Source organism: Anguilla anguilla, chromosome 17 (assembly GCF_013347855.1).
Source record: "Anguilla anguilla isolate fAngAng1 chromosome 17, fAngAng1.pri, whole genome shotgun sequence".
Classification (NCBI taxonomy): domain Eukaryota; kingdom Metazoa; phylum Chordata; class Actinopteri; order Anguilliformes; family Anguillidae; genus Anguilla; species Anguilla anguilla.
In genome coordinates, this window is record NC_049217.1 from 19,767,114 (window position 1) to 19,778,298 (window position 11,185).

General features: G+C 45.0%; 1 protein-coding gene across 1 annotated transcript; it reads right to left on the minus strand.

The window, feature by feature from the left end:
• Nucleotides 1-621: 621 nt before the first annotated feature.
• LOC118216652 (casein kinase I) lies at nucleotides 622-11,021 on the minus strand. Its single transcript, XM_035398024.1, has 11 exons — nucleotides 10,794-11,021; nucleotides 7,450-7,539; nucleotides 7,186-7,296; nucleotides 6,313-6,461; nucleotides 5,866-6,094; nucleotides 4,993-5,163; nucleotides 4,446-4,594; nucleotides 3,763-3,958; nucleotides 3,072-3,211; nucleotides 2,667-2,738; nucleotides 622-1,583 (listed from the first exon to the last, which is right to left on the minus strand). The coding sequence occupies exons 2-10, from the start codon at nucleotides 7,523-7,525 to the stop codon at nucleotides 2,706-2,708; spliced, it is 1,254 nt and encodes a 417-aa protein (XP_035253915.1). The 5' UTR covers nucleotides 7,526-7,539; nucleotides 10,794-11,021; the 3' UTR covers nucleotides 622-1,583; nucleotides 2,667-2,705.
• Between the last annotated feature and the right edge of the window lie 164 nt (nucleotides 11,022-11,185).

Genomic DNA, 11,185 nt, shown 5'->3' on the forward strand with positions numbered 1-11,185 from the left:
GACCCAACTGGCAGTGTAACTACAGCTATATCCCCACCGTATTGAACCGTTTTTATTATTTTACTGTATAACCCAGCCCATTTAATGCAATTACTTTTTTTTCTTGTTCTACATTACAACTTAAAACAAACAACCACGTTTTGGCTTTACACAGAAATCAAAAAAATATATATTTACAGTGATGTTAAAAAATAAAAAATAAAAACATAAATCCATTGTGTACCATGACCTCTCTCTCACTCCACTGCTCCCCAAACTAAAAAAAATGCACTGAAATGACAAGGTTGACAATAAGAACAATTATTTTTTTAAATGTAACCATGAGCACAGACTGAAAGGGGCATAACAGGGCGACATGGTAAGAAAGCCCCAATTTTCCATCGAAACCACAGACTGGGAGAGACGTGGCATCTTCTGAAATTAAAACGGAAAAAATCCTTTACCCCCCCCACCCTCGCAGCCCTCATATTGGTTATTACAATCCAGGAACGACAACACCTGTGAGGGAGTGAAAGAGAGAAGAAGGAGAGGGGAAGGGAGGATGAAAAAGGGATGGCGAGGAGAGCGGGTGGGTTGACCACGCTCTTCCTCAGTCTCTCTCTCTCTCTCTCTCTCTCTCTCTCTTTCTCAGTTGTGACTTCAGCATGTGGTCACCATCTCCCAGCTGCACAAGGCCGCTAAGACCTAGCGCACAGAAACACACATAAGATTCTTCAGTAAGACATCAGCAGTGGAGCCAAACCCCCGGTGGTATTGCGGCTAGTCCCCTAACAGCCAATGAAGAAAAAACAAGAATGGCTCAAATTCACTTATTCCTTCTCCTTTCTGTAACACACCTTCCATATCTGTCCATCGGTCTCACATACAGTCTCTCCAGTTTTTTCTTTTTTTTGTTTTTGCAAATATAAAACGAAATCTTAAAAGGACAATGTCGTTTTTATAAGCCCCACCCCAAAACAAGAACCGTCCAACAAGGATTTTGCAAAGCTGGTATTTGTATGATTTTATACACAGCAACTGAGCTGTGGTCGTTTAAAACCGTAGGTGAAAATAAGAAGTCTGTAACCTGCAAGTGCGTATCTGTATTTGTGGACAAATTTTTTCCCTTAACTTCACATCCATGGTTACACCACAGCTCCCACTGTGTACACAACAAAACCAAGCAAAATGAAGTTCCGATTAAATCCAACTTTACACGTCCACTTGAATATGCATATGCCGATGACGACGTTCCATTTAAGCAATACTGCAACCTACTTAGCTTAACTGTACCCCCACATTCACCACCTCCAAAAATAAAGAACACCCAAGCCTTCTTCGCTATCCAGGGGCAGGGTACGGAGGGTGTGGGTGGCAGTGTGTCAGGGTTACCATGGTAGTGGAATGATCTGAAGGGGCTCCTTGTGGCTTTCAAATTTTTGAGGCGGGGGGCCTGTCATGTTTGTCCTCAGCTAACCGTCATCCATTCTTCCTCTGTTTGACCTGCTTTTTCTTCATCTCTCCATCTTCTCTCTCTCTGTCTCTTTCTCTCGGTTTGTCTCATTGGCAATTAAAAAAGGGGGGATGGGGTATCATTTGAAGCCCTGAAATGACAGGAGGGCAGAGAGAAGACTTTTACACATCAAATCATTTGCCTTTCGTTCAAAACCCTTCAACCTGCCAAAGTTTTCACTTTGTACCGTCAGCAGTCAAATGACCACTGTCTGCACTCCGAACGCAATTAACTGAAGTGCAGCAGAGGCCTTTTCCCATTCCAACCCACACTGGGGTTCCAGATTTGCATGCATGAATGAATAAATAAATAAATAAATGAATGAATGAATAAATAAATAAATAAATAAATAAATAAATAAATAAATAAATAAATAAATAAATAAATAAATAAATAAATAAATAAATAAATAAATAAATAAATAAATAAATAAATAAATAAATAAATAAATAAATAAATAAATCCTTTAGCTGGTGCTACACCAGTAACAGAAATAACAAAAGCTCACATTCCCTTTTATCTGCTCGTGTCCTCACTATTGGTACGCTGCTGATAAAACACAACAATCTGCAAGGAAAAATGCCATCCCAAGACTTTTTTACAGATATTCAGGTTTTTAAAAAATAAATTTTATTCAATAACTAATCTAATTCTACATGGACAGCTTGTACACACTAATAAGTTCTTAATATTCACTATTGACAACTCAGAGCCACAAAGGAGCTGAGGGCATTATGGGATTCAGCACAATCTTATCCAGCAACGCGTATCTCAGCATCAGCAAACAGAGCATTTAACCAATGTGAAACAAAACTCATGAGACAGCAGATTGTAAGAGGCTTGAATTCAAATGGCACGTGCATGTGCTCCAAAAAGTTTAAAAAAATGCAGGACAAGCTTGCCTTTAAAGTTCATTCAAACCAAACCGTCTGTTCCCTTGTGACCCATTTCATTTTGTAAAAGAATGTAGTGTCCGCAAAACAGTAGCTATGAATGTAAGACATGTTATCAACAATTTACTAGACACTAGACACAAAAGATTAACTCCCCAGCTTTAAAAATAATTTTCACCTTTTGAAAGCGTGCTTCAACATAGTGCTTCTGTGCAACTGCAATTAAACAGGAGAGTGGGTGTGGCCAACACATGTATACATACAGTGGGGGATATCCATACCTGTCAAGTGTCCAGCAGGTGAGAGAAGAGCTGCAGGGATCATTTCCCCAGGTGCTCAAATGGCATGCTCACCTGTTGAGACAGGAGAAAATGTGCACACAAGCAGAGTTAACCAGCGCTGAAGAACAGGGAGCATGTGAGTGTGCAAGAACTGCACAGTGAGTCAGCATTTGTGTATGTGCTTACACACATCTGAGCAAAGCATCAGACCCATTAGTGCATAAAGCATTCCCTTAATGGATAACAATTACAACAACATAACAAGGAAGAATAATAGTTTTAAATACATAAGCATACATACATAAAACTATACACACACACGCGCGCTTTGTTCAGACTTGCTGAGGTGCGTCGGGGCGTGGCAGGGTGAAGCAGGAAGAGCAGGCAGGTGAAGTGACGGCGTACCTGTGAGGTGGAGATGCGGGATTGGTCATGGCGGGCGGTGAGGTCGGAGGAGGACACGTTGGCGGGGGCCCCGCGGTGCAGCCGCATGCTCACCTTCCTCTCCCTCTCTGCGCGGGAGACGGCCCGGGGGGACGCGTTGCCTGGAGACAGGGGAGAGGGCGGAGTCAAGCAGACAAGCATCAGCAACACGGCAGCCGCCATTCATATCCACGTGGCAAGACCTCATGGTGCGGTCCGTGCGACGGCCGACTTTTTACAACCTGTTTACAAATCCCCCGTGTGGCTGGGGGTCCCGTTCCCTGCCACAGCACTTTCCATACAGCGATCCAATGTTCACGCGTAATCCAGCCCCCCCCCCCCAACAAAACCACCCCCACCAGAACAAAAGGTACAAAAATATACAAGGGCAGCTTAACTACTCTCCTTCAAAAAAAACTCTACATTACTACAAAATCTATTACACACAAAGCTGAGAGTCATGACAATTATGAGACTATTGACCTGTGCCCACATCGGTACTTTTTTCTAAAGGCACTGCAAGAACACCAGGAAGCGAGGTGAGCCTGAGTTTCCAGAAGCCATCCTGCCCACTGAGCCATCCATGTCAGAACCCCACCAAGCCGCAGTTTCCACGAACGGGACAGACGGCGGCATTGCTATGAGACGCACCGGCGTCAGGGACTAAACTCACCGGACTGTGGTACCCGGGAAGCGGGGTTGGAGACGGCCGCTTCCGGGCCGTTCCGCACCCTGTTGGCGGCCGGCGGGTTGGGACCTGGGGGCAGCGCCCGAGCTGCCAATCCCCGGGGACCTCCCACAATCCTCTCATCCCTCTCCTCCCCGGCCCGGCGCTCTCTTTCCCCGTCCTCCGCCGTCCGGCTCGCGCCCTGAAACGGAGGGACAAACGTCAGAATACGGGCGCGATGTACGCAGAGCGGACCGAACGGGAGTGAATGTTAACTTGGCACTAAGGAGAACCTGAAGCACACACACTGAACGCACACACACTAAAAAAGACTTTCCAAGTCAAGGGTCCTCCACAGAACACAACAGATTTAACCAGTTGAGCTAACCGCTTGCACTAAGCGTGAAGTACCAAAAACAGGGTTAACAAACAGATACTGCACATGGTTATCATTATGCCTTTTACAGTGGCAGACACTTATCCAGAGCAATTTACACAGTTCACATTCTTTAACATACAAACTCTATGTGCACCTGGATATTTACTGAAAAAAATTTAAGTTGAGGACTTGAGTGCTCAAGGAAACACTGGCAGTTCCTGAAACCGGAATCAAACCAGCAACCTTGGAGATGCAAGCCCAGTTCCCTAACCTTTATACTGCACGGAAAACTCCTTAGGATTAGACTCACAAATTTAAGCATGTTCCAGTCGAAGACATAGTCGTAGGAGAAGCCCTGTCTGTGGAACAGATTCCTGAAGAGCTGGCGCAGGTACGAGTAGTCTGGCTTGTCGTCGAAACGCAGGGAGCGGCAGAAATTCAGGTAGGTGGAGAACTCCGCTGCAGACAAAGACCCAACAGAGTGAGTGTTTAACATGAGAATTTCCAGACGCTTCTATACTACTCATTTGGCTTTTTTCTTTTTTTGCACCCATTACACATGCAAGTAAACCATTCTTAATTGATCAGCCTCTCCTTCATTGTGTTTACTTCCACAGACCGACCAAGAGGCACATTCATTGACTGGGGGTGGGGGGTGAATAACCTGTGTTGGATGCCTAATATGCACAGTGATGTACAGACCACTGTCTCTCTGCATAGTGCCTTACAGGAAGGGAGCTAGGGAGTGGAACACACTGGCTACCTGTGGACCAGCCACACAGGGGGGCAGATAAACCACACAGGAGGGCAGATGAGTCGAACAGAAGGGCAGGCAAACCACGGATAAGCGGACTTACAGGGGTAGCCCTTGCAGAGCACCTCGATGGGAGTGGACATCTTCTTCTCGCTGATCCTCTCGTACTTCTGCCTCTTGGTGGCTGCTTTGAGGCCCTGCCACGGCAGGGAGCCCAGGTTGAAGTACATGAGCACGTAGCCCAGAGACTCCAGGTCGTCCCGCCTGGACTGCTCTGGAGGGGGGAGGGGAAGAGGGAGGCGCGAGGGTCACTGAGAGACGGACATAGCCACACCCTTTTCTTCAGGGCTTCATGTGACAACAGAACAGGGTCAAAGACCCAAAACTCAGTAAAAATTGCCTTCATGTCTCATGTTTATGAAAATGTTTGCAAGCAAAATGTTCATATCGGCAAAAATGAGCAGCAAACCACGAGGACGAGCAGCAAAAATGGGTTCGATGTGAATATTCAGAGGGAGAGAAGAATGCATAGAACACTCATAGACACAGAAGGGAGTATGTGATTGGTGGGGGGGGTAATGTAGCATTATGGTTCGGAAACTGGGCTTGCAGGTTTCCCAGTTAGGACACTGCCATTACATCCTTGAGCAACACACATAACCACAATTGCTTTTAGCATAAATGGATACAGTGTAAAAAAGTGGCTCTGGTTATGAGCCTCTGTTAAAAGCCTGCAATGCATTTAATGGGGTGAGGGAAGGATATTTTGGACAGGTACGCTGGGTTACAGGAAGCAAGTGGATAAGGAGATCCAACTGGTTACCTGGGGAAATATGCTGTATGTGGGCCATGGCCTGGGTGGGGGGGGGCTAATCTACAGCACAGCCAGATGTGTCATTTACTAAAACCCTGTCCAATCCTAACCTTGGGGATCAGCAACAATCAGAGTGAATCAAGTGCATTTGCAGGTTCATACCTATGCCCAGGTGGGTGTTGATGGAGGCGTAGCGGGCGGTGCCCGTCAGGTTCTTGTTCTCCCTGTAAGGGATGTGCTGGTGGGTGCGGGCGTCGCGGTACTTCTTGGCCAGCCCGAAGTCGATGATGTAAACCAGGTTTCCTTTCTTGCCCAGGCCCATGAGGAAGTTGTCGGGTTTGACGTCCCGGTGGATGAAGTTCTTGGAGTGGATGTATTCTATGCGGCTGATCTGGGGACGGTGGTTAGGGATAAAAGAGAAGGCAGAGAACGTAAAGATTTTCTTCCAGTAACCGAAATGTAAAAGTCGTCTGAAGTTGCACGTCATTGCCCAGTCAAGCGTTACCAAAGGTTTTACTGAATGTGGCAAAGGGGGATGAAGGAGCTCATTACATACATTATTTATTTATTTATTTATTTATTTATTTTAAACGCAAAGAGGTCACATACCATCTGATCAGCCAGCAGAAGCACAGTCTTAAGGCTGAACTTGCGGGAGCAGAAGTTGAAGAGGTCCTCCAGGCTGGGACCCAGCAGCTCCATCACCATCACGTTGTAGTCGCCCTCCGCCCCGCACCACTTTATGGAGGGGATTCCCACTGCAGGGCAGAGGGGTAGACATGGTCCGAACCCAGGCGGAGCACAGGAAGGACGCGCATGCGAATTCCGACGCCAGTCACGCCATTAAACTGATATCTGACCGCGGTTTACACCCCTTTTAAATCCAAAGTACCTAAACAACAATACAGGTTTTCAAACCAGCGACTAAAACAGGCGTTCCACCTTGTTGAAAATAACTCGAGTTGAGAAACTGACAGCAACCTGCCCAATCATTCAAGTCCATAAAATTGGTTCAAGCCTCATAGACCTATTTTTGTGCACAAAGATTATTCCAATTATGCTCAAACCTTCTCTCTGAATGGGATGATGGCCTCAATCTCCCCATTTAAAGACAGGCTGCTCATTTTAGCACAACTGATAATGAGCTCTGGCAGAACATCCTTCAACTTATCAAGCCCAAAGCAGGTCTGATTAAATATAAAATATATGAATGAGACTCTTGACAATTACCTGTAGACAATAACACGTACACTTCTTGTAATTGGTGTAAATATGTTCACAGACAGGTTTCAGAAGACTCATTATGATTCAGTTCCACCCCCTTCACCAAACGCATGTTTAGGGATTCTTGTATGCTCGTATGCCCACCGTGTGATTATATATCCTGTAATGCACTGTTCTCTTTCTCTTCCCTGATATAAACACGAACCCGTGAACCAAGCAGCATCCCCCACTCATTTCCCTCCCTCACTCTGTCCATACCTCCTCCCTGCATCATCTTGTAGAACTTGCTCTCGATGTGCAGCTGTGGGTGTTTGGTCTTCACACATTCCAGCTTGATGGCCACTTCCTCGCCAGTCGCTATGTTGGCACCTGGGAAGGAAGGAGAGACGGATCAGCCACGACGCATCAGCTGCGCTGCGACGGCGGATCAGCGGCGGTGAAAAGACAGATCAGCCGCAGTGATGCCAGTACTAAACAAAAACCAAAGGCTGAGATCTTGAAAAACTAAGAACTAAGACTTACCCAAGTAGATGTCCCCAAATGAGCCACTCCCAATCTTCCTTCCCAGCCGGTACTTATTCCCCACTCTCAGCTCCATGGTCACCCGTGTGCCTGCGCAAAAGGTAAAGGCCCACAATAAGGATAAAGGTTGAGCCTTCTTTAATCACCAAACTGAAACATTATCTTTTTAATACAGCAATGTCACATACAGCCAAAGCACCGGGGAACATGAACAATGAAATATAGGCTTCATGTTACACGTCCCCATGGAAATTCTGTACCTTCAACACTACCAAACAAGTCAGTTCAGTCTGCTCAGTTTCTCAGTGGCAATTATCATGCAGTAAACGATGATGTGTAGATCTGTATCTGTGTTGTGTAACTAGCATACTGTGGGGGACTTAATTTGAGTCACTGTGACTGATGCATATGCAGGCAGGTAGGCGAGGTGGGCAAAGAATCAGCACTGCAAGCAGGTGTGTGGAGAACAGGCCGCAAAAACAATTATGCGTGTAGAGGCAGTCATCCATATGACCAGCTCTCATAGTCTAATACATTTGAAATGGTAGTCTTTTACAAAAAAAAAATCTAAATCATATATTTAAACTTGAATTTTATACTGATGACTGTACTAGGTCCTTCCAAAATCCTAAAATAATTATTGCAATCCTGGTACTGCACGTTTGCACTGCCTGGCTGCAAGTTTTATGACACGTGAACTCAGCCACACACACATTTTTGGAGGGTTCGTAGCCATGAATTGACAAATGCTAAGCAGTTAAACCGAATTTAAGCAATAGCCTGATGTCATATGAGGGCGGCGTAGCAGACAGCTTAGCCAGCTGGATGGAGAGCAGTTTGGAGCAAGCTGGGACCCAGGTAGAAAGAGCTGCCAGACGAAAAGCTGGAAACTGGTTCTTCTGAGCTGGAGTGCCCATGAAATACAAGTATAATCATAATTTATTCAGTAAATTTCCACAACTCCATCACATTTCGGACTCACGGCATGACAAAGGCAAGTGTCACACACAGACACTCACACACACATACACTTTATTGTTAAATAACAAAATCTCTGTCCCTCTCTCATTTACAAATTTTGCACCCAAACATCTTGCAATTTTTAAAAAAACTTATTTGCGTAACACCCAGATCTTGTTATAGGTCCCACTACATTTAGATACAAAATGAACTATTTTATCTATTTAAAAAATAGAAATACTACTATATGCAATGAAGGAGAAAAAGAGCATTTCACTACTGGAGATCACCTTATCTAAGAGTGAAGCAACTGGAGCTTAACGATTTCAGTAGACCGATGCATACTGGGAAGGCCCCAAAAACAATCTGTGGTCATGAACAATACCAAAGCTAAACACTGAACACACATGCGCACAACAAATGGGCATGTTATGTATCATAGTGATTGCGTAAATACGCAGGCGAACACACACAGTGCCTGATAAGTTAGTTCTTCAGTAGTTACAACCTCCACAATATATCTACGCGCTTTGGTGAGCAGGGGATGCATGCACTGTATAGTTCAACTTCACTAAGGGGTTGTTTTCTGCGGGCATTACCTCATTCCCTATAGTTATGTCTCGTGCAACAAAAAATATTCAGCATGAGCTTCCGCTCGGTCGACAGCGGTCTTTCTGGTCGTAAATCCAATACAGCAGAACGCACAATAAAATATTCCGTATTCGATAATGTCCTTCCACGTTTATTGTTTTTGTGCTATATTGTTGTTGCCTTCTTGCTAGCTACACTTTCCAGGAACATCAAAGCGGCCTACATAACGAAGCCACATCTAAAAAAAAAACAAAGGACGCTCGGTATCGTCTGTTAGCTCACGTCCTAAGTAGCCTAGGCTATCCTCAATGATAACGTTTCATGGATGAATTTGTTGCTGGGAATGATCACAGCCATTTAAATCTAGCCAATACAAATGTTATTTTTATAATTAAACAAATCATTGCTTTCGTATTAATAAGCACAAAGACCCTTAGCTTATCCGTTCGTGACAAGCACTTGTAGTAACTGGCATCAAGTAGCTAGCAGAATGGACTGGGCAGACGGTATCAGAACCGGGGAACAATATGTTTTGTTACTGAAGATTAGCCTATGTTTGATAGAAACTGTCAAGAGATGCTTTGTGACACTACATTAACTAGGCACAAACACGGTACCCCCTTGATTCCAAGTAGGCTACTGTTTACGTCAAGCCGTCGTGAATTTGAGAACGCGTAGGTTTCCTTTCAATGTTTACAGCGAGTTATTTCAGTTATGGGCAGCGATGCTAATGTTAGCTAGCTATTTAATTTAACGTCGTTTACTTAATAACATAGCCAACAACTAGGTGTAGCTCACATTTTACCTCCTTTTAAATGATTACCTCGATAGTAATAAGTATAAGTAGTCAATCCGTCCACTGAAAGCAGCGTACATTTCTGCAAGCATCGTGTATTAAAATTTATGACTCGTATCACAATGTAGGGAACTGATAGCTACTTGTGTAGCTAGCTCTGTTATCCTGTAACAGCCAACTACCATCAATTCAATATTCGTATGCCTAGCTACAATGGCAAATCAACAAAGCTTTCACAGTTTGCTTGTTTGGTACCAACATGCAAAAATAGTAGCGAGCCTATATTAGGCGTGTGGCTCGTTAGCTGCATGTTGTCCAATTTCAATGCTAGCTACTTCCTTTGTAACGCATTAGCCTACAGTTCGGAAATGTCAAATACAGCTAACATGGATTTAATTTAGACTGGCCTTACATTATTTAACTTGCCAGTTAAGTTTGCGATGAAACACAACCTCTGACGATTAGGCAGAAGCCTTCCGAATGCACGCAGTTGTACATGTGAAAGCTGTTCCAGCTGCTAGCCAGTTTACCTGGTTGTGCTCATACGTCACCCTCATTGGAGCTGATCGAACGGGGACATCATCGGTGGAAACAATTTAACAACAATGTTCCACATTTCACAATAGACTTGCATTAACCAACTAGCAACAAAAACGTGTGACAAAAGACTGTGGGCTTAGATGGAGCGCTACGAGTAACAATCGACAGGGATAGTAGCTCTCCCATTGACCATAGTAGGATACTACTGATCGCTGAGCACATCTCTGCGAACCCAGAACCATTTTAAATAGTTAATTTGCGACAACCATTCACCTCCTAACTGTTTCCTATTCTATAGCCGCACCCTAGCATCGAACTATATTGTAATTCCCTAGTCTATAGGGATGTATCTTTTCCCAAGGCGCCCCCTCCCCCCTCTCCAGCGCTCGGAGTTCGGCCGAAACAAGTCCAAACACTTTCCCCCCTGGTTTCAACGCTCGCCGGATTTTCTGCTCACCCGATATTGTGTTTTTCCGAGAGGTGGGTCGGGGTCGGTACTGATCCGATGGTTGTCAGTCAGACTGGGCCTTGGGCAGCGCAGGATGGGACCAGATTCTGGCGGTTCTCATACCCCAAATGTTCCTCTTCCGTCGGTTGTCCTCGATGTTGATACTCTACTCCCTGAGACGCTTCTACTCGAATGACAGTCTGTAACAGTCTGACTTCCCTCCCCCCCCCCAGTCGCTCGAAACGCACCATTGACAACATCGATGATGTCATTCGCGGAAGAGCGAAATACCCGGATTGAGTTAAAGAAACCGCATACAGGAGCGGGCAACCTGGCACAGCTCTGCGGGATTATGGCCTTCGCTCATCAATTTCATTACAGCAAGGTTTTACGACACATTG